Below are 22,303 nucleotides of genomic sequence, written 5' to 3' on the forward strand. Positions count from 1 at the left end.
TGCCTGCACTCACGCACACCCTCACTAATAATAAATCAATCAAATAATTTTTAAACTTTAAAAAGAATAAAAACTTAGGTATAGGTTTTTACCCCTAAATATCATTTGCTCATTTCTGACCACTGCTGTTGATTCTGACTTTAGGTAACCAGGGGTTAGGGATTTAGCTCTGAAAAACAAAAGACAAATTTATCAAAAACACACAACAACAACAAATCCAAATAAACAAACAAAACAAGGCAACTGACTTGAAGTAATCAAATGGTAAATTGGTGGTATAATAAAATAGAGCTGACCCAATGGGCCCAGGAAGAGTAAATCTGATGTTCCCCAAACCTGGAGAGCAGAGCTTAGGTTTTGTAACCAGAAGAGGAAAGGGGGAGGGAGATACAGGAAGAGATTTTCCAAACTAACTTAAAACTGGATTTTAAAATTTTTTTTTATTTTATTTTTATTTTTTATTTTTACTTTTTTGTTTGTTTTTTCAAGGCAGGGTTTCTCTGTGTCGCCTTGGAGCCTATCCTGGAACTCACTCTGCAGACCAGGCTGGTCTAGAACTTACACAGATCCACCTGCCTCTGTCCCCTCAGTGCTGGGATCAAAGGCATGGTCCAACATGAAATGGATTTTAAAATTAAAGTTGGGTGTGGTGGCGCATGCCTTTGATCCCGGAACTCTGCAGGCAGAGGCAGGTGGAGCTTGGTGGGTTTTGAGGTTCCAGGCCACCCAGATAACATAGTGATGAGATCCTGCCTCCCCTCGAAAATTTTTTAATTATGTGTGGTGTGTGCCTGTGTGAGTGTAAAAGCACAGAAGTGTATTACGTGTACAGTAGTAAGAAGACAACTTTAGGAGTTGGTTCTATGCTTTCAAAATATGAGTCCTAGGATCTAACTCAGGTCTTCAGTCATGACAGCACAGGCTCTTGTGTGCCTTGCCTTCTCTTCAGCCCACAGACTGGATTCCCGAATGTCTATACAGCCCAATAGCATGTGGCTATCCCTGCCCTCTGTCTCTCCTTGGCCCCTCTCTCTTCTGAGGAGCTCCTCTCTGAGCCCTCTCCCACAGACTTGCTCTGAACATTCTGTTCTTGTTTTGGCTGCCCCAGCCTCAGACTTCCTTCAGGGACCTGGGGACAGCACCCCCTCCCACTGTCTGGGGAGGCTTTCCTTAACCGTAGCCTCCGGGTAGGCCAGCACACTGAGGTCATTGCTGTCTCTGCCAGATGACTGGCTTGGGTTCAGTTTTCTCATCTGTCTGAGGGAAACAGTATTGCTACATTGGGCTCTGCTCGATGCCTTGTCTTAGTTCTGCTTCGAATCTACTCTGGTTTCTTTCTCGCCCACCCTTCCCCTTCCTTCCTAACTTTCCCCAAACTAGAATCAATCACATCTGTTGTCCAGCCTCTGCCATCTTCAGTATAGTGAATAGGAGCTCCAGCCTCTGCCATCTTCAGTATAGTGAATAGGAGCTCCAGCCTCTGCCATCTTCAGTACAGTGAATAGGAGCTCCAGCCTCTGCCATCTTCAGTATAGTGAATAGGAGCTCCAGCCTCTGCCATCTTCAGTACAGTGAATAGGAGCTCCAGCCTCTGCCATCTTCAGTACAGTGAATAGGAGCTCCAGACTCTGCCATCTTCAGTATAGTGAATAGGAGCTCCAGACCGGGCAACCAGCAGGAACCAGCTTGACAGACTCACTTATCATTTCAAGCATCAAACCTGGTAGGAGTTCAGTTCCTGGAGGCATGAAGGGGCTTATGAAGTGCAAGTGGCTTCCTCTTGTGATGATGGCCATTGTTTCCCTTTGTCCCCACTAGGCTGACCCACAGTCTCCCTCCCTCCCTTCCATCAGTTACTCTTTCTTCCTCCTAATCTCTGCTCCCTGCAGTCCTCTCTAACTTACCAAGGAACCCACACATAAGGTGCATAAAGATAAACTATCAATGTACATCTTTCTTAGTATGGACTTTCTGGAAGTCAAAATTATCTCTTCAAAGTTGGCATGCAAGCACTTCCTTTATGACAGGGAGTGTCTGTTGTTTGGATGAAACACAATGGCCAAAAGCAACTGGGAGAGGAAAGGGCTTATTCCAGGTTACACTTCAGGTAATAAATAGTCTATTGCTGAGGGAAATCAAGACAAGAACTCAACTCAAGCAAGGAACCTGGAGGCAAGAGCTGATGAGGAAGTCACAGAGGAATGCTGCTTACTGGGCCACTCAGCCTGTTTTCTTACATCGCCCAGGACCACCAGCCCAGGTGTGGTACCATCCTGGACAGGCTAGACCTTCCCACATCAATCACTAATTAAGAAAATGCACTATAGGTTTGCCTACAGGCAGATCTTAGAGGATATTTTCTCAGCTGAGAGTCCCCTTTCCCAAATGACTCTAGCTTGTGCCAAGTTGACATAACACTAACCAGCACAGAGTGTAAATATAAATTTGTTCAAATAACTGGACCAGAGAGCATACTGTCTGCATATTACATGATATGAGGGGGAAGCATGGACAGAAAATAAATCAAGGAGAGTGAGCTTCCCTCTCAGTTTTGGAGGGCTTCCTATGACATTTTGTCATTGGTATTCCAAAATCCAAGATTCATAACATGACCAAAAATAGTGGCAGATCTCCTCTGAGTTCAAGGCCAGCCTGGTCTATAGAACAAGTTCCAGGACAGCAAGGGTTACACAGAGAAACCCAGTTCAAAAAACCAAAAGACTAAGTTTCAGGCTAGCAGAGTTACAATAATGAGACCCTGTCTCAATCAATCAATCAATAAATAACAGGTTGGAGAGATGGCTGAGAGGTTAAGAGCACTGGCTGCTCTTCCAGAGGCCCTGAGTTTGATTTCCAGTAAGTACATGGTGGCTCACAGCCATCTATAATGAGATTGGGTGCCCTCTTCTTGCATGCAGGCAGACATGCAGGCAGAGCATAATAAATGTAGGGCCCTGCATGGACCCCTGAGGTGCCTTGAGCTAGCCTGAAGCTGTTGGTGGGAACTCTTTGCCCCAAGGCTTTTGTTGGTACTCTTCCTGTGACAACACACCTCGTGACACACACCCAGTGACAACCATACCTTGTGACAACACAGGGAAGAGCTAAGCCAAAAAATTCCTGTAATTTTCCACTGTGCTATAAGTCGGTATTTAAGCCCATTCATGCCCCTCAATAAACAGCATTCGGCATTTGGCGTTCCGACTTTGCCTTTGAACAAATGACCCGCTATCTTGTCTTTATTTCAATCTCTAGGCCTTTCGCCCGATTCATGGAAGAGATGGTAGCACGGGTGCTACAAATAAATACATCTTTTAAAAAACAACTGATGGAGGGAGGGAGAGAAAGGGAACTGGGATCAATATGTAAAATAAAAATTAAAAAAATATATAAAAAGAAACAACTGATGAGTATGTCCTTCTGTATATGTTTCTCTTATTGGTTGATGAATAAAACAGTTTGGCCAATAGACAGGCAGGAAGGATAGGCAAGGCTACAAGAGGAAGGAACGAGAGAGGGAGTTGCCAGGAGGAGATGCCATGTTGACCGGGAAGATAGGATGCATAGATTAGTAGTTATGGATTAATAATTAAGAGAGAGCTAGCCAGTAAGAATCCCTAACCATCGGCCAACAGTTTTATAATTTATATGTCTCTGTGTGCTTATTTGGGGCTGAAGGGTGGCAAGACCTGGTGGGACAGAAACCTCCATCTCCAAACTACAAAACAAAACAAAAACAAAAAACAAACAGAAACAAACAAACAAAATCCTACAAAGCCAAAGACAGTATTGGCTGCTACCTCCTCTCATGGAGCTACTCCATATTCGAAAAGGATCTGAAAACTTGTAAATAAGTGTCTCGACTTTTTGTAACCCAAAGCACCCAGCCTTTCTCTCAGGCAGACCCAAGTGATATCTTCATCCTTGGATGTGAGACTAAGATATTCCACCGGGGAAAGCCAGGAAAGTGACAAAACTGTAAGTGTGAACTGGGTGAGGGGGTGGAGGCCCGTAATCCTCAGCATTCGGGAAGCTGGGGCAGGCGAATCTCCACAGAGCTCCTGGTCAACCAGAGCTACATAACAATACCCTATCTTAAAGAAACAAACATTCAGGGATGGCACATGCCTTGGATCCCAGCACTTAGGGGGCAGAGGCAGGCAGATCGCAATGAGTTCGAGGCCAGCCTGGTTCACAGAGCGAGTTCTAGGATAGCTAGGACTACAGAGAGAAACCCCGTTTGAAAAAGCAAAATCAACCAAACAAACAAAAGCACTAGGTAACCTACAACTAAGGGCAAAATAGTGACTTGCAAAGTGCTAAGAAGGACCTGTGGGTAAGAAGCCACGAAAAACACAGAGGCGTAGCAAGAACCCCTGGACAAAGGGGAGTCAGATGGTGAGGAACAGAAACAGAAAGGGAAATGATAGAGGCAGAGAAGGGCTCTCATCAAGACAAGAGAATGGTGCCAGAGAACACCTTAGTAAGAGACATTTGTATTCACCTTAGGTAGATTTCCCCTCTCTTTCTTTATTTTTTTATTTTTTATTTTATTTATTTATTTTATTTTATTTTATTTTATTTTATTTTATTTTGAGAGGGTTTCTCTGTGCAGCCCTGGCTGTCCTGGAACTCGCTGGCCTCAAACTCACTGAGATCCACCTGTCTCCACTTCCCAAGTGCTGGGATTAAAGGTAAAGGCGTGCACCAGCCACCACCACCAAGACCACCTTAGGTAGAGTTTAAACTGCTTTTTCTTCCTTTAGAAGTGTTTATTTATTTATTTGTTTGTTTGTTTGGGTTTTTTGTTTGTTTTGTTTTGAGACAAGGTCTCTCTGTGTAACCCTAGCTATCCTAGAGCTCCCTATGTAGACCAAGCTGGCCCAGAACTCAAGAGAACCTCCTGCCTCTGCCTCTTGAGCTCTGCCCAGGAGCTGTCACCACGCCCAGCTTCTTCAGTTTAAAATGAAAAGCAAATTGGGTCTTCCACTTCACCTGTACAAAAGGAAGTTTTGCTTTAGTTACCTTCTTTTTATTTTTGAAATGAAAAGGTGTTTTGTTTGTTTGTTTTTTTCTAAAGATGTATAGTGTTCAGATGACTCAACTATAAAAAGAAAGATTCTTAATCTTAATTTTTGTAACATGAGGCTGCTGTCATTTCTGGGGTCTCATGGCCACCCACGTGACCATCAGCATTCAGGCAAACTGCCCAGTCATTCCAGGTGTTAGCATTTCTGGGGTTGGCTGTGGATCCGCCATCAGCATAAATGCCGTCTTCCCAAGGCCTTATGCATGTGCACAGTGTGGTCATGTCATCCATGCGTATACAAGGTGTGGCTAGGTAAGCTCCCATATGCATGGGCCATGTGACCTTTAAAAGCAAATATGCCCAACTCCCTCTCTCTCTGCACGTTTCTTGCAGACAGGCCTGTGCACACCCCCTCTCCCTACTCTTTACTAATAAAACTCTTAAGTGGGTTTTTGTTGCATATCTTATGGTGTGTTCTCGAACATGGTAAATAACAGAGGCTGTGTTGTAGAAACTTGTATTATATAAAAATATCAAACAAAGACCATGGGAGTGCAAGCCAGTACCCAGTACTTGGAAGGCTCAGGGAGGAGTATAGCCACAAGTTGGAGGCTAGCTTGGCCTCCAATTTGTTCCAGATCGCCCAGGAAGACAGAGACTGGGAATGCAAGCCCTGGTGGGATGCTTGTCGAGCTTGAGCGAAGCCCTGGGTTTGATCCCCAGCACTTCATCAACTAGGCAGAGTGACACAAGCATGGGGGTAGGGGCTGGAGGAACAGACTTTTCAGCACATCCTGCCTTCCACAGGGAGCACAGAGAGTGTGCAGTCAGCCTGGTTGACCTGGACAGCCTTGACTCAAACAAGGGAGTGGAGAGAAGCGGAGCGGAGAGGAAGGGGGGAGAGGGGAGAGGAGAAAAGAGAGGAGGGGAGGAGAAAGAAAGGAGTAATGATCCAAAGCCAGAAGGAAACCAGAGAGATAGAAACAGTCTGGTGAGGTTCAGGAAAACACGCCAAGGGAGAGCGATAAACAGGAACCCAAGGAAGAAAGGCAAGCTGAGCCAAACAGCGAGAGAGAGAGAGAGAGAGAGAGAGAGAGAGAGAGAGAGAGAGAGAGAGAGAGAGAGAGAGAGAGGGCTGATGGACGGAGGGCAGATGTGGGTTTGGGCCAGCCCTTCGAGGGAGCACTGAGCTCCCTCTCCAGTGTGGTCATAACCTCTGGAATGAGGGTGTGAGTGACTGCAAATTCCCTTCTGCCTTTTCATTCCAACCTCATTGTAACACTGCTTTCTAAGCCTCTGGCCTGGCCTCTTCTCTCTCTCTCTCTCTCTCTCTCTCTCTCTCTCTCTCTCTCTTTCCTTGCTCTCCCTCATCTCATTGTTTCAGAATAGGCCAAATCTGAAGTCCTTCCAAGGGTGTGGCTGTATTCATCTTATTCCCCAGCCCAAGTGGAACAGAGGGAAAGTGTGAGAGGGACAGACACTTTCGGCAGCCAGAGGACACAGTGCACAGAGGGAGCGGAGCACTACAGACAGTGAGTTGTTTACAAACAGACAGTGAGTTGTTTACAAAACTATACAGAAGGAATGTCTGTGTGTGTGCCTGCGTGTGCATGTGTGAAGAATGCCCCTGACTTAGAACGGAGCCCTCTCCCAGTTATGCATGGAATTCAAAAGAGGGGAGCACCAAGACTAGCTGAGCCCGTGGTACTTAAAAAGACACAGCCACACAAAGGGAGGATCAGCGATTAGGGGTGAAAGAGGCTACGGGGCAGGGCCAAGTATGGTTTCATTGGAATAGGAAAGCTCTTCCTGGCCACAGGCCTGTGTCCCCAGCTACCCAGAGGGTTGAGGAAGGGGGGTGGCTTGACCCAGGAGTTCAAGACCAGCCTGGACGATGAAAGGAGAGTAATGACAGTGAGGATAAGACGTGACCAAAGAAGAGATTTGAGGGAAACGAACGAATGTTGGATGAGAAGAAAGAAAGCAAGAAAGTTTCGGGGTGACAAAGGGGGGATGTGGGGCATCATTCCCTAGAAGTGAGACGCTGCCCTCTCTCAGCATCATGGTCTTGCTCTCCCTCTGCCTCTCTTAGACATGCTGTTCTTGGGAACCAAGTCACTGCTTCTTGTCATGGCGCTCATTATCCCCTCTGGTGAGTCCCTGCTTCGATTTAATATATCAGCTCCATAGCGCTACGTGGGCAAGGGACTGTGGGTTGATGGTAGGGATTGTGGGTGGATGGTAGGGGCTGTGGGTGGATGGTAGGGTCTGTGGGTTGATGGTAGGGGCTGTGGGTTGATGGTAGGGTCTGTGGGTGGATGGTAGGGGCTGTGGGTGGATGGTAGGGTCTGTGGGTTGATGGTAGGGGCTGTGGGTTGATGGTAGGGGCTATGGGTGGATGGTAGGGGCTGTGGGTTGATGAGGGATTGTGGGTGGATGGTAGGGGCTGTGGGTGGATGGTAGGGTCTGTGGGTTGATGGTAGGGGCTGTGGGTTGATGGTAGGGGCTGTGGGTGGATGGTAGGGGCTGTGGGTGGATGGTAGGGGCTGTGGGTGGATGGTAGGGGCTGTGGGTGGATGGTAGGGGCTGTGGGTTGATGGTAGGGGCTGTGGGTGGATGGTAGGGGCTATGGGTTGATGAGGGATTGTGGGTTGATGGTAGGGGCTGTAGGTGGATGGTAGGGATTGTGGGTTGATGGTAGGGGCTGTGGGTGGATGGTAGGGGCTGTGGGTGGATGGTAGGGGCTGTGGGTTGATGAGGGATTGTGGGTTGATGGTAGGGATTGTGGGTGGATGGTAGGGGCTGTGGGTTGATGGTAGGGGCTGTGGGTTGATGGTAGGGGCTGTGGGTTGATGGTAGGGGCTGTGGGTTGATGAGGGATTGTGGGTTGATGAGGGACTGTGGGTTGATGGTAGGGGCTGTGGGTGGATGGTAGGGGCTGTGGGTGGATGGTAGGGGCTGTGGGTTGATGGTAGGGGCTGTGGGTGGATGGTAGGGGCTATGGGTTGATGAGGGATTGTGGGTGGATGGTAGGGGCTGTGGGTGGATGGTAGGGGCTGTGGGTTGATGAGGGACTGTGGGTTGATGGTAGGGGCTGTGGGTGGATGGTAGGGGCTGTGGGTGGATGGTAGGGGCTGTGGGTTGATGGTAGGGGCTGTGGGTGGATGGTAGGGGACTGAGGCTGACTGAGCCTGATAAGAAATGCGCTGTATCAAAGACAAAAGTACAGAACGTGAGATCTTAGACATAAAGTACCTAAGAAACTGATGTGAGATTAAAATATAAGTGCTTATTAATCACTAAAAGAGAGTTGCATCAGATATATAACTAAACAAACACCAAAGGGACAAGAAGTTACACAAACATACAGAGACCACCTATTAGGAAATTAGGCTACCTTAAAAAGCCTTGAGGGAAAGCCGCAGAAACATGCACATTAACACTCAACACTTGCTTGGGCAGACACACGTGTATTCACGTACGTGAAGGAAGTACTGTTACACCTACACACGAAAGAAAAGTGATCTTCACAAGTGCCACAGACTCTAGCTCAAGGATTGGCCACAGAAAGCAACCTTGGACTTTCTTTCTGCCAGATGCAGACTGACAAAGCATTTCTTTGGCCTCACAGGAGCCGTGGGCCTGGGCAAGACGTGCTCAAAAGGCTGCAGGGCTCCTCTGTGGACCACGGCCCTTCCTGGTTGGGAGTGAGGACAAGAAAGGAAACTGAGTCAGGGAAGAACAACAGCAGGCTTTGTTTTCAAGAGCTTGTCTTTCTGGAGTGGTGGTCTTTTTGGTTTGGTTTTGTTTTTTATGCTTGATTAGTTGTGTGCATAGCCTAGTGGTCTTGTGTTGAAATATATAGGGACAGATCACAAAGATAACGCATATTTTTTCCATTGTATTCCGGTTTGTCTGGCAAAAGCATTCTGGTAGAGAGAGATGGAGTCACACACCCCCTCTTTTTTCTTTGTGACAGGCTGGCTTCCCCTAGGGGTCAGTGGTCAACGAGGAGGTAGGTGAAGTTTTTCTTATGGGGTCAATGGGGTCCTTGCCAGGGTGACACAGAACAGTGAGGGTTGAGGCTCTGTTCTAGGACTAGGTAAGGCGGTGTACGCTGTAATCCCAGGACTCAGGGAGAGGAGGCAAGCAGATTGAGTTCAAGACCATCCAGGGACACAGAATGAAACTCTCAGACCAGAATCCGCCCTCGGACAGAGAGCTACACTTCAAAGTACCATGCTTAACAATTATCTGCAGTCTTGAAAACTGAACCCAGGTCTTTACATGTTTGACATGTGTCTTACAAGTGGGCTACATCCCTACACATTTTTCTTTCCTTACTGGACAGGAAATTCTACTTGATTCCTTTATTACTCTTTGTGATGATGCCGTTAAAGCTAGGGCCACACAAATGCTGAGATAATACTGACCACCAGCCTGCACACTCGGCCCAGGGAAAAGCACTGTTCTACGCACATGAGCAGCCAAAAACTACAATGCAAAGCCATGGTAGATGATAGAAAGTCATCTCAGGCTTTTTCTACTCTCTCTCTCTCTCTCTCTCTCTCTCTCTCTCTCTCTCTCTCTCTCTCTCTCACACACACACACACACACACACACACACACCTCAGTAAACTTGGTGAATGTAGTGCTGAAAATTGAACTTTACCCACTGAGCTACATCTTCAGACCCATCCAAGTCCTTTCCTTCCCTTCCCTTCCCTTCCCTTCCCTTCCCTTCCCTTCCCTTCCCTTCCCTTCCCTTCCCTTCCCTTCCCTTCCCTTCCCTTTCCTTCCCTTCCCTTCCCTTTCCTTTCCTTTTGAGACATGGTCTCACCCTGTAGCCTCACCAGGCCTGGAAGTAACTCTATAGATCAGGCTGGCCTTGAACTCACAAATCTACTTGCCTCTCCCTCCCCAGTGTTAGAATTAAAGGTATGCACCATCACAGCCATCTTATGTCTATATTTTAATATTCTGCATCTATATCTACAGCAATAAATATATATTAGGGACATGTTAAACAAAATTATAAAATAATGCTTTACACTTGCAAAGCACAATGCATTCTGATATATTTATCTTAATTCATTTGAAAAATGCTAGTTGTCAGCCAGGTGGTGGTGGTGGTGGTGGCGGTGCACACCTTTAGTCCTAGCACTTGTGAAGCAGAGGCAGGTGGATCTCTGTGAGTTCTAGGTCAGCCTGGTCTACAAAGTGAGTTCCAGGACAGCCAGGGCTACTCGCAAAGAAACTCCGTCTCAAAAAACAAAATAAACAAACAAAAAGCCAATTGTAAATGCAAAATGATAATATTAATAACAATAGTAACTACTAAAGCTAGACATGGTGGTACATACTTTTAATTCCAGCACTCAAGAGGCAGAGGGGCAGATTTTTGAGTTGCAGGGCTAGCCTGGTCTACATAGTGAGTTCCAAGATAAGACTAGGACTATATAGTGAGACGTTCTCTAAGGAGAAAAGTAAAAGAAGGACCAAGACTCCTTTTCCTTTCTTCTCCTATTATGCCCAAATCTGAGAGTCTAAACTTACAGATTTTAGCACAGTGAAAGCTAAACAGCCCCTGAGCTGGCTCCTCCCAGCTGGGTAAGGACCCATCCTGTGATGTGATTTCCCAATACACATTCTGGTTTCACTGATTTCTTTTCAGTGATTTTCCAGCCCTAAAGCTGGAAAGCATTAGACGGTGGTGGTTCATACAGAGTTCTTCCAGCTGAGATGGACGCAGACACTGGGGAGTCTGCCCTGCAGTCCCATAGCCAGCCGCCCTACACTTCCAACTACTCCGCTGACCTCACTGCTTTTCTGTGTGTGGCAAGCCTGGAATGTGGGCTAGCCTCTTGAGGCTGGACAGGGAGGGATGGAGGTCCACCCTGAGGAAGCCCTACTGCCCCTTCAGTGATCTCAGTCAGTAATTTTTCAAATACCCTCTGGAAATGGAACATTAATTTTATCAAAAAATTGTGCTGGATGGTGGTGGCACAGACCTTTAATCCCAGCACTCTGAAGGCAGAGGCAAGTGGGTCTCTGTGAGTTTGAGGCCAGCCTGGTCTGCAGAGTGAGTTCTGGGACAGCCAGGGCTCTGTTACATAGAGAAACCTTGTCTTGAAAAATGAAAATCAAACCAAACCTAAGAAACTTGTTCTGAGCTGAGAGATAAATGGGGATTTCAAGGCCAGCCTCAGATGCCTGAATTCAATGGACTCCAGACCTTTCTTATGGCTTCTTGGGCATGGGGCCCAATGTATCACAGTCTTATATGCAACCGCAACACTCATCCAAATAAGGTAATATAAAACAAAATAAGCCCTTACTACCCATTTTTTAGATTTATTTATTTTATATGTATGTTTTGCCTTCATATATGGTCATGCACCAAGCCTGTGTCTCGGGCCCACAGAGGTCAGGAAAAAAAAAATGTGCTGGGAACTGAATCCAGGTCCTCTGCAAGAGCAACAAGTGCTCTAATCTGCTGAGCTGTCTCTCTAGCTCATACTTCTTTTGAAAAGTCACTGTGTTGGACATCAAATGGGGGATAAGCAATGTGAGCCCCTAAACTACAAAAGAAAATTCAAGTTTGCTTGTCTGCCTGCCTGCCTTCCTTTCGCCCTCCCTTCTCTCCCCCTCCCCCTCACTTTCTTCCTTTCTTTCCCTTTTCTTTTCTTTTTGTTGGTTTGTTTTGAGACAGGTTTCTCTCACCTGCTGGCATCAGAGGTGTATTCTGCCATATCCGGCTCCTCCCTTTGCTCACAAGGTCTCCCGTGAGCTGACTTTGAACTGTGGATCTTCCTGCCTCCACCACCAAAGTGCCTAGATTATAGGCACAGACCATACAACAAGGGCTGGGTGAAGATTCGGCATGGCTGACTCCCAGGGTTCAGTGATGCCTCCCCAGGAGAACCACAGCATGGGCTGAGGCTTCTGGGGGCTTTGGCATAGCAAAAATTACATGTGAAAATGACTCTGGTTTTGAGATGGGGTCTGAACAGAACGACATGGCTATTTTTTCATGTTTTACTTTTTAGGAGTTTTGTAACCTTTTGCCTTTCAAAAATACTCTGAGGTCAGGCTTGGTGGCACGCATGTTTGATACCAACATCTCGGAGGCAGAGGCAGGAGGATCTCTGTGAGTTCTATATAGTGAGTTCCAGGATACTTAGAGCTACATACTGAGACCCTGACTTTAAAAAACAAACGAACAAAAAACATTCTAGAAGATTCGAGACAAGTTTTTGGTGGTGGTGTTTTTGTTGTTGTTTGGTTGGTTTTGATTTGTTTTTTGTTTGCTTGCTTACTTTTTTTTTTTGTTTGTTTTGAGACAGGGTTTCCCTGTGTAACAGCCTTGGCTGTCCTAGAACTCGCCATATACACCAGGCTGGTCTCAAACTCACAGAGATCTGCCTGCTTGCCTCTGTCTCCTGAGTGCCGGGATTAAAGCCACCTGACACCATTCCCGTCTCAGGGTAACAGGTTTTTCCTATGTATTCAATCCTTGTGTGAGAGTCACCAGGCCTAACTTGATAGACATTCCCTAAAGAAACCATTAATAAATTTGGAACTGAGGAGAGCTGTTCTTAGAGGTTTAAATCTGATTTACAATCTAAAGCTTTAGAAAAATGAACCAAAAGGAAAAAAAAAAACAAAAAAACAAAAAAAACAAAAAACAAAAATCCCATGGCAAACCATGTAAATTTGCTGCCCTCTAGTGGGGAAGGGTGGATTTTGACTGTAGACCACAGTCGAAAATATTTGCTGAATATAGTGTTTAAATATTATTACTCCCTACACACAAAAGGCAACTTTGTGAGGATGTAAGTATATTAATGTGACTACTTGGCTGCAGCAATTTTTTTCACTTTATTTGTGTGTATCAAAGCATTATGTCATATGCCTTAAACATGTATAATAAAAATATACACTTTTGCCGGGTGGTGCTGGCACATGCCTTTAACCCCAGCACTCTGGAAGCAGAGGCAGGCGAATCTCTATGAGTCAAAAGCCAGCATGGTCTACAGACTGAGTTCCAGAGTTCTAGGTCAGGCAGGACTACACAGAGAAAACCTGTTTCAGAAAAAAAAAAAAAAAAAAAAAAAAAAAAAAAAACAAGAAAACAAAATGAAACAACAATAATAAAACCCACTTTTTCAGCCAGACACTTAGCACACTAGAAGCTGTGCTTAGCATGTGTAAGGCTCTGGACTACTCCCCAGTTTAACACATACACACACACACACACACACACACACACACACAAATTACAATGTCAGTTGAGCCTAAGTGAATTCACACCTACCATCCCAGACAGGAGGATTTTGACTTCCAGGTAAGCCTGGGATACCAAGCAAGACCATGTCTCAGAATAAAGAGACGGCCATGCCATTAATATTTTTGCTCAGTTGACAGTGTGGCCACCAAATTCACAAAGCCGTGGGTTTGACCCCCGCCCCAACTCCACATAACCAGGTATAGGGACTCATGCTTACCATCCCAGCACTTAGGAGCCAGAGATCTGAGGACTTGGGGTTCATGGGCATTCTCATAGTGAGTGGCACACCAGCCTGGACTACCTGAGGCTCTGCCTCAAAAACAAAACAAAACAAACCTGCAAAGCGGTCGTCAATCATTTGGTCATTTACAGATATTTTTGTTCAATAGTTTAACTTATTTTTTAATCTTACTTTATTTTACTTGTTTGTTTATTTGTGAACAAGCCATCCTATCCAGAGATTTGAAGTATATGCCAGGTTTGAAGGAAAGGCGGAAGAGGTCAGCAGGGTCCAGTGCACTAAAGGCAGGCTCTCCCTGGCTGGTCAGCACTAAAAGCCCATTTAAATTACTATAGTCTGGCAAAGAAAAGCAGCCACAGGGTCGTCACAGTGCTGGGGTTTGTGCCAGGCAGTCTCGCTTACTGGAAGCACAAGGGTGGGATGCCCAGGAAATCTGTTTGTTTATTTTTCAGATGATGTGACTGAGTCGTTCACAGAAGACCCTAGTAAGTCAGCCCGGGTTGGGGTGTCCGCTTACACGGGGGGGGGGGGGGGGGGGGGGGTAGGAAGGGTGACACTGAGAGTCACACAGCACCCTTTGGTCTTTCTTGGTGGCCACCATCACAAACATGCCCGTCTTAGCAACGGCTCCACGTCTCTCTGTGACAGTCCCTGCCGCCAGCCTGCCTGGGTCCATGCCTTTTTTCAGTCCTTGTCTCCGGTTCAGCTAATCAGCCCCATATCCGGCTGCTCTTTTCCTCTCTTCACCTTCCGTCCGTTTCGTGTCTCCGCAGATCTGGTGAATGACCCTTCTACAGATGAAACAGGTGATGTTCACTACAGTTCTTTAGAAGCGTGTGATCTGGCACTATTCCCAATATTCATCCCAGCTCCTGAGTTAATCCTGTACTTTTAGTTCTGGAAAAGGGTGGGTGGGTGGGAGTGTCCTCCAGTGACTGGCAGGGATATAAAAAAGAGACAGAGGCTTGCTAGTCCCCTACAAGGAAGGGACAGGGCTGACAGGGTGGCTCGGCATGTAAAGGTGCTTGCTACTCCACCTGAGGAAAGGAGGGAACAAACTCCTAAAGATTGTCCTCTGACCTCCACACATATGTGCTGTCACAGGGACATGCCATGTGCATTTGTGCACACATGGACACATACATACACAAATTAAACCAACAAATGTAAATTTTTTAAAAAAAGGGAACAACGTGGATCAATAGTTTAAATAAGACTGTCTGCGGCCAGGCAGGGGTGGCGCACGCCTTTAATCCCAGCACTCGGGCGGCAGAGGCAGGCAGATCTCTGTGAGTTCGAGGCCAGCCTGGTCTACAGAGCTAGTTCCAGGACAGCCAGGACTACACAGAGAGACCCTGTCTCATAAAATAAAAAAAAAAAAAAAAAAAAAAAAAAAGTCCTGTATGGGGGCTGGAGAGAGTTCAGCAGCACAGGGCTGCTCTTTCAGAGGACCTGGGTTCATTTCTCAGCACCCACAAGGCAGCTCATAACTGTCTGTGTATATCTAGTTCCAGGGGACCCAACACTTTCACAAAGACATATGTGCAGGCAAAACACCAATGCACATTAAAAAAAAGAAAAAAATACCTGTCTACTAAAGATATCCAAAGATATGTATGTTAAGAACACCAATATTCATCCAAAAATATCCCCAGTTACTTCAAGCAATTCTCTCCTCCTGGACGGATGCCTTCCCTTACTCTGATATCACCACGCGCCCTGTCCTGTCCCCTTTCCCCTCAAAATTCAAGGTCCTTCTCACACCTGCTGTTTTGTGCCTTTTCAGTTCTGGCTGATATCACACCTTCCACAGATGACCTGGGTGAGTTCAGATCTGGGATCCCAGAGCCACCAGGGCCATTCTGGGCTTTCCCCAGACCCCATACGGAAGGCAAGGCAGCTGCTAAAGTATCCTAAACAGAACTGAAATTTGTGTATCACCATCCTTGCAGCCATTTGTTTTAAGTTCGTAGCAGTTTTGAACCCTGACAAGCAGGAATTGTGCGGTTTAATATACAACAAACGGAGACAAGATCTTTCCATGTTTCCAAGACTTGATGGGCAAAGGCGAGATAAATATGCAGACCAAGCTGAAGGGGCAAGCAGAGGGTGGCACATGGAGGAAACTGAGCTTTTCAGAGAACAGGGACAGGGAGGAAGAAAAGGAGCCGGGGCTAGACCTCTTGAGGCTGTTCCTAGCGATGGAGTTGGCCCTCATACATGCTAGGCAAGGGTTCCACACTGAACTGCACCCCTGGGTTGGATATTTTTTGGGGGGTGGCTTTTGCTTTTTTGTGTTATTTTGAGACAGGATCTCTCTCTACAGCCCTGACTGGCCTGGAATTCACCATATAGACCCGGCTGGCTTCAGATTCACAGTGCCTATCTCTGCCTCCTGAATGTTGAGGTTGGAGGTTTGTGCCACCACACCCAGGTTCCTAGGTGACTGTTGACAAATGGTTTTGAAAGCCAGCTGCTATGTGCTATCAATGTAAAAGTGAACAAAAGTGAATTTCTATCTAGAAGCGGTGGGGTGTGCCTTTTATCCCAGCTCTCGGGAGGCAGAGGCAGGCGGATCTCTGGGAGTTCAAGGCCAGCCTGGTCTACAGAGTGAGTGCCAGGACAGCCAGGGCTGTTACACAGAGAAACCCTGTCTTGAAAAGCCATTTAAAAAAAAAAAAGTGAATTTCTTCTACCAGGTATCTCTTGTCCAATAGACCATAGGATTCGGATTGTTATCTAGCTCCACCAAATGCTGTCTGTGGGGTAAGCAACAGGAAGCTGTGAGAGACGGAAGTGTTCCTGCCTGTGCTCAGTTTGGGGAGCAGGAAAGGGTTTTCTGGATGACTGGATGTTTTTCTTGAAAAGCCAGCGGGAGAGGGAGTCAAGGGAGTGGAAGGGAAAGACAAGGATGAGTGTAAAAGGCTTAGGGTGGGAATGAAGGCCCCAGGGAAGCCGGAGGTAAGGGAAGCTTTTTGTGAGTTCTGTGCACTGGGGAGGTCATACTCCGCACCCATAGCTCACTGCTGCTATCTCCAGCCTGTGGGGCCAGCATGGGAAGGGATTTAACCACGAGCAGCCTGCAACAGTAGTGTCAGTTAAGGATGGCCTGATCAACGGTAGAGGGACTGCCCTGCTGGGTGACTGGTGATGCCATTCCCCTGAAGAAAAACCCACACTGGCAATGGTTTGTTGAATTTGAAAAATCCCAATAAATAAATAAATAGGACAGTGACCTGCCCAAGATACCAGTTAGACCCGTGTATTCTGAGCTTCAGGAATGAGATCTGAATGAGAAACACAGGATTGGGGATTTTGGACATGCAGAGATGGCTCAAGTGATTAAAAGTTCTTCTAGAGGGACCTGGGTTCTTTTCCCGGCTCACAACCATCTCTAACTCCAATCCTAGGGAACACAGTGCCCTCTGATGGCCTCCTCAGGCACTGCACACATGGGGGCATACAAACATGCAGGTATAGCGCACCCATAGGCATGAAATAAAAACAAAGTTAAAATTTTTTCAAAGAAAAAAGGAAGCACACAGCAGATGAGGTTATCTAACCCTCCGTGCTCTTCCTGATTTATTTATTTATTTATTTTACTATTTTCTTTATTTTTATGTACATTGGTATTTTTGCCAGTATGTATGTCTGTGTAGGGGTATCAGATCCCCTGGATCTGGAGTTACAGATAGTTGTGAACTGCCATGTGGGTGCTGGGAATTGAACCCAAGTCTTCTGGAAGAGGGGTGAGTGCTCTTGACCACTGAGCCATCTCTCCAGCCCCCATCCCTGCACCCTGCTCTCCTTTTCTGATGACATCTTCCCAGAAAACTCTCCTGGCGGTGGGTTTCCTCACGCCTCCAACTCCTAACTGGGAATCAGGTGCACATTAAACTACACCTGGCTCAGGGTGGCTATGAACCCAGCCCCTCCTGTTCTTTACCCCAAGCCTCCCATCAAAGAGGCTGCGATTAGGAAGCCCCTCTTACAGAGGAGAGGCCTTGTCTGAGGAGAGGCCCCTGCAGGGAAGTGGTCCTCCTGCTCAGCTCTAGGGTGCAGGTCTTCTGAGTATCGGGGCCCTTTGTCTTGTGTTTCCAATAATTTGCTAGCTACTGCCCAGTGTGGTGGTATATGCTTATAATCCCGGCCACCTGAGAGGCTGAGGCAGGAGAATCACTTAAGCTCAGGTGTTTGAAACCAACCTGGGCCACATGGGGACCTCTCATCTCTTTAAAGGAGTTTTGGAGTTTTGTTGTTGTTGAGACAGGCCCTTATTATGTAGCCCTGACAGCCCTGGAATTCTATACTGACCAAAACTGGTCTTGAACACACAGCGATCCCCTGCCTCTCCCTCCGGGTGCTGGGGTTAAATTTAGACAGGCACCACCATGATTTCAGCAGTTAACATAATGATACCTTTAATTCAACAGTTCCTCCATTCCTCATGAGAGGAAGGCGAAAGCCAGGGCCCCATCTTAATTGTTAAGTCTCTTTGCTTGTGTGGCTGCAGTCATCCCCTCCAGAAGTTACTAAGAGTGGTCAAGTCATTTGTTCCTTATTCTGAGTATCCTGACTGGGTCTGAGTGAACCACATGGTAGTTACAGAGGTGGTGACGTCTAGAATTGTTAATAACTGAATGAAATTTCTACCTTCCAGCCTCAGCCGCTGACAAAAATGGTACTGCAGGTATGGTTATTATTGTTGTTGTTGTTGTTTTATGTGTTTGGGTGTTTTGCCTGCATGACAGTCTGTGTACCACGAGCATGCAGTACTTATGGAGACCATAAGAGGGCATCAGATTCCCCTGGGACTGTAGTTATAGATGGTGTGGGTGCTGTGAACATGTCAGGGTCTTCTGATTTTTTTTTTTTTTTTTTTATGTATCTTTTTTTCTCTCTCTCTTTGTTTTTGTTTGCTTGCTTAATTAGTTGGTTGGCTTTGAGATTTTTTTGAGACAGGGTTTCTCTGTGTAACAGCTCTGGCTATCATGGAGCTCACTCTGTAGACCAGGCTGGCCTCAAACTCAGACCTCAGCCTGCCTCTGCCTCCTGAGTGCTGGGATCAAAGGTGTGTGCCACCACCGCCCAGCTGTCTTTTCTTTCTTTCTTTTAATATTTATTTCTTTATGTGCTTTATGTATATGGGTGTTTTCTCTGCATGTGTATCTGCACACCACAAGAGGTCATTGGGTCCCACAGGACTACAGTTACAGATAGTTGTGAGCCACCATGTGGGTGCTGGGAATTGAACCCAGGACCTCTGGAAGAGCAGCCATTGCTGTTAAACGCTGAGCCATCTCTCCAGCCCTATGATTACATTTGTACATGTCTTTTCTTAAGCTTTTCTCCCTATAGATTCTTCACCCCTTGTTCTTTAAAGAGCCTTGGGCTCGTTTTATATTTCCTTTTCTGCTCTCCATCAGAGAGTAGTTTCAGGGTTCTTCACCCACACCTCAAGTTCATTTTCCTTCTTTTCAAAATTATCTCCTATCCTAAAAGCCACAGGGAAAAATATGACTACCTTTGACTGGTCCTCAAACTACCTTCTCCTTAAATGGCCTTTGGGTTTTATTTGGTAATGAATGCATTAGGAGATAAATCAGCTTGGCTGCAGACTCCATCATGTTACCGTGACCCGATGGTTGACATTGGTTCCCATAACGCACTGGTTGGTAATTCTGACCTACAGCTCCAGCTGAGAAGAAGAGAGCAAGGCACCTGTGCCTGAGTATTCTCATTCTTCAGAAAGAGACCATCAGATCTCATTGTCATTTTCACACTGCTACCTGAATAGTCCTAGAAAGACTTTTTTCCCCTAGACGAGTCCTCAGAGATTATTTTACCTACTTCTGCTTCCAGGTTGGGAAGCACCTAAATTTCATTTGAGTCGATTTCTTCTAGCTCTGTTTTTGGTAAGCAAGAAGGACATGCCTCGAATACAGTGATTTTTGTGAAGACTGCCCACCTCCCCCATTCTGTCTCCCAGCCCTTTAGCCCTTTGTTTATATGGCTTTGATTTGGACTTCCCTATTTTTTGTGTGTGTGTTGGGCAGAGTGCTGGGATGAGAAATTCGCTTGTACAAGACTGTACTCTGTTCATCGGCCGGTAAAACAGTGCGTTCACCAGGTCTGCTTTACCAGGTAAGAGATTCCAGAATGCACCGTCCATGGTGGCAATGTTTGTGTCAGTGACTAGTTAATGCACGCTCACCACGGAACCAGTCCTCGATGGGGCAGAGGTTGCTAGCATAATCCATTTAGCCATTTCTGAAGGTGCTGCTAGAACTTGGCATCTGGGTTGAAGTAGCCACAGTCTGATAGATTGCAGCGGAGGTGAGGGCCATATAAGAAGGATGACTGTGAGAGATACTGGCGTGTGGCATTAGCCAACTGAAAGCTGAAGCAAAAGACCCAGTTCTGGTGTGGAAAACAATGGACAGGAGTATTAGGATTTGACAAGTGAGAAGAGTAGCTAGTACCCACTTCTTTTTGTTTTGCTTTTATCGTTAAAACCATTTCCATCTGCTAAGGGAAAGATTACTTAAAAATTACATGCTTGAGAAAATCTAGATGAAGGGAGGCCAGCGGGAAATAAGGAGTTGAAGAGGGATCCTGACTAGACCCTCTCACCCTCTCTGTTTCCTTCCCTGACCATGACTTTGGCACTGCGGCAGTTTACGGCGTATGTACATCATCAACAATGAGATCTGTTCCCGACTTGTCTGTAAAGAACACGAAGCTATGAAAGGTATGATGATGTCCGGGAGGTCAGTGGACGGGGCAGTGATGAGAGGTAAATAGATCGTGACGCTGTCGGATCCACAGTCTGGTTTCTAAGGAGGGTGCTGGGCAACTGTCTTGCTTTCCATCAGCCCCTATTGGGAGCTACACTAAATAAACTGACTATATCATAACCGGTATTCCTAGCTCCCTTCGCAGCTAGACCTCACCCCCCAACTTTCCTACAGTGAGAATTTTCTGAAGCTCAAGCTGTTCCTAAACTTTATTTTTTAGATAAAAGAAAAAAATCTTCAGTGTATGAGTGTTTTGCTCAAATGTATGTGTGTAAGCATATGCACACAGACCATGGGAATCAGAGGACAGCATTGGGGACCCTGGAACTGGAGTTACAGATGGTTGGAAGCCACCATGTGGATGCTGGGAACTGAACCCGGGTCCTCCACAAGAGCAGCTGGTGCTCTTAATGCTGAGCCACCTCTCTAGCCCTTCTCGGGCTCTTTCTATGTCATCTGTTAGAGGTCCTGGGGAATAGCCAAGTCATCACTACAAATAATAGACTCAGTGGCCATGTTGATCATCAGCCATGTTCACAGCTCTAAAAATAACAGGCACGTGCACACAAGTTTGGAGACAGGAGGGTTTAGATAGGATCCAGTAACAGGTAGGGCATTGAGAATGGCTACATTACAAACATTCTGCCAATCCAAGAAACCTTTTACATTGCTTATTATGCCATTTCCAAGGCAGAAGAAGGTGGGAAGATGTTAAAAGAGTAATTTTCTAGACTCCTAAATGGGTAGCTGTAGATTAGGCATGGTGGGAACAAACATACTTCTCACCTTCCCCATGGGCAGCCCCAAATGGCTGCTGTGGTTGGTGTCAACACCACAGACACAGACACTTTTGACTCAGTAGCCAGCTTTGCACTGGGTTCATGAGTAAGATCTGTAGTTGATTTCGCAGAAGGAAACTCGCTGCTTGCCCCCATTGGCTCTGTGCAAGCCACCTGCGAGGGAAACACCTTGACATTGACTATGAGTGTTTGGAACTCTAGGCACTTTCAAGTACCTCGGGGGATTTACTGCAATTAGCAGTTGTAAACACCTAAGTGCAGGATGAATGACCGGACTTCATTTTTCTATTTAGTAGGTCCATGACTGGAACTGGGAGCTGGGAGTATAAGAGAAACTAATTCTGCACACATGGTTTCATTTCAGTCCTCACAAATGCACCACTGAGGCAGGTATTAATACCTGCTTACAGAAAGGCACGATGAGACTCATATAAGGTTAGAAACTTTCTAGAAAGGTACAAGTATTCAGAAGTGGCACCACTGGATGTCTTAACCTGGATCTTCTCCTCCTCCATGTTTTGATGGTATCACACTGAGGCTTCTTTCCCTTAAAAGGAGAGCATTTGTTCCAGTCTGGTATCCTCCCATAATGCTTTGCTTTTCCTCCAGATGAGCTTTGCCGGCAGATGGCAGGCCTGCCTCCACGGCGACTCCGTCGCTCCAACTACTTCCGACTTCCTCCCTGTGAAAATGTGAATTTGCAGAGCCCCAGTGGTCTGTGATCATCAAGGAAGAAGGAAGAAAATGTGGGGGAGGGGAATCAGACATTCCTTCTCCTCCAACCACTGCCATCTGTCCCATAGACATGTATTTTTAAAACTAAGCCCTTTGCAATGTCCAGGCTTTGACCCTACTCTCTAATTCTCACCAGAACTGGTAACTTTTGCCTCATTTTGCCATACTGACAATACAGTGTCTATATTGTTACATGGTTTCACTGATTTCTAGTATCATAAACAGGGTAGACAGACGATGACCACACGGCTTAGGCATATTCTACATTCAGTCCCCACAGAAGAAAGGGGCCTGGGGGTGTGTGGCTTAATTAAAGAATTAACCTAGCATGTGAGAAGCTCTACGTCTGATGGTGTAAACCTGAGCATAGCCGAGCAGGAACATCAGAATTTTAAGGCCATTTTCAGCTCC

The 22,303-nt window shown here is 46.3% G+C and overlaps 1 protein-coding gene across 1 annotated transcript; it reads left to right on the top strand.

Annotated features, from left to right (window-relative positions):
* The first annotated feature begins 7,121 nt into the window (after positions 1 to 7,121).
* Mfap5 (microfibril associated protein 5) lies at positions 7,122 to 22,084 on the top strand. The gene is made up of 9 exons (XM_051203742.1): positions 7,122 to 7,181; positions 9,009 to 9,044; positions 14,013 to 14,045; positions 14,334 to 14,366; positions 15,347 to 15,382; positions 18,221 to 18,250; positions 19,617 to 19,704; positions 20,238 to 20,311; positions 21,767 to 22,084. The coding sequence occupies exons 1-9, from the start codon at positions 7,124 to 7,126 to the stop codon at positions 21,877 to 21,879; spliced, it is 501 nt and encodes a 166-aa protein (XP_051059699.1). The 5' UTR covers positions 7,122 to 7,123; the 3' UTR covers positions 21,880 to 22,084.
* The last annotated feature ends 219 nt before the right edge of the window (positions 22,085 to 22,303 follow it).

The sequence above is a fragment of the Phodopus roborovskii genome, unplaced genomic scaffold (assembly GCF_943737965.1).
Source record: "Phodopus roborovskii unplaced genomic scaffold, PHOROB, whole genome shotgun sequence".
Classification (NCBI taxonomy): Eukaryota; Metazoa; Chordata; class Mammalia; order Rodentia; family Cricetidae; genus Phodopus; species Phodopus roborovskii.

What these genes read in the sequence shown, in the direction of transcription:
- Mfap5 (XM_051203742.1), top strand. Translation starts at nt 7,124, where the DNA reads ATGCTGTTCTTGGGAACCAAGTCACTGCTTCTTGTCATGGCGCTCATT. An exon ending in GTCGTTCACAGAAGACCCTA is followed by an intron (nt 14,046 to 14,333) that starts GTAAGTCAGCCC and finishes GTGTCTCCGCAG; the next exon opens with ATCTGGTGAATGACCCTTCT. An exon ending in ACCTTCCACAGATGACCTGG is followed by an intron (nt 15,383 to 18,220) that starts GTGAGTTCAGAT and finishes TCTACCTTCCAG; the next exon opens with CCTCAGCCGCTGACAAAAAT.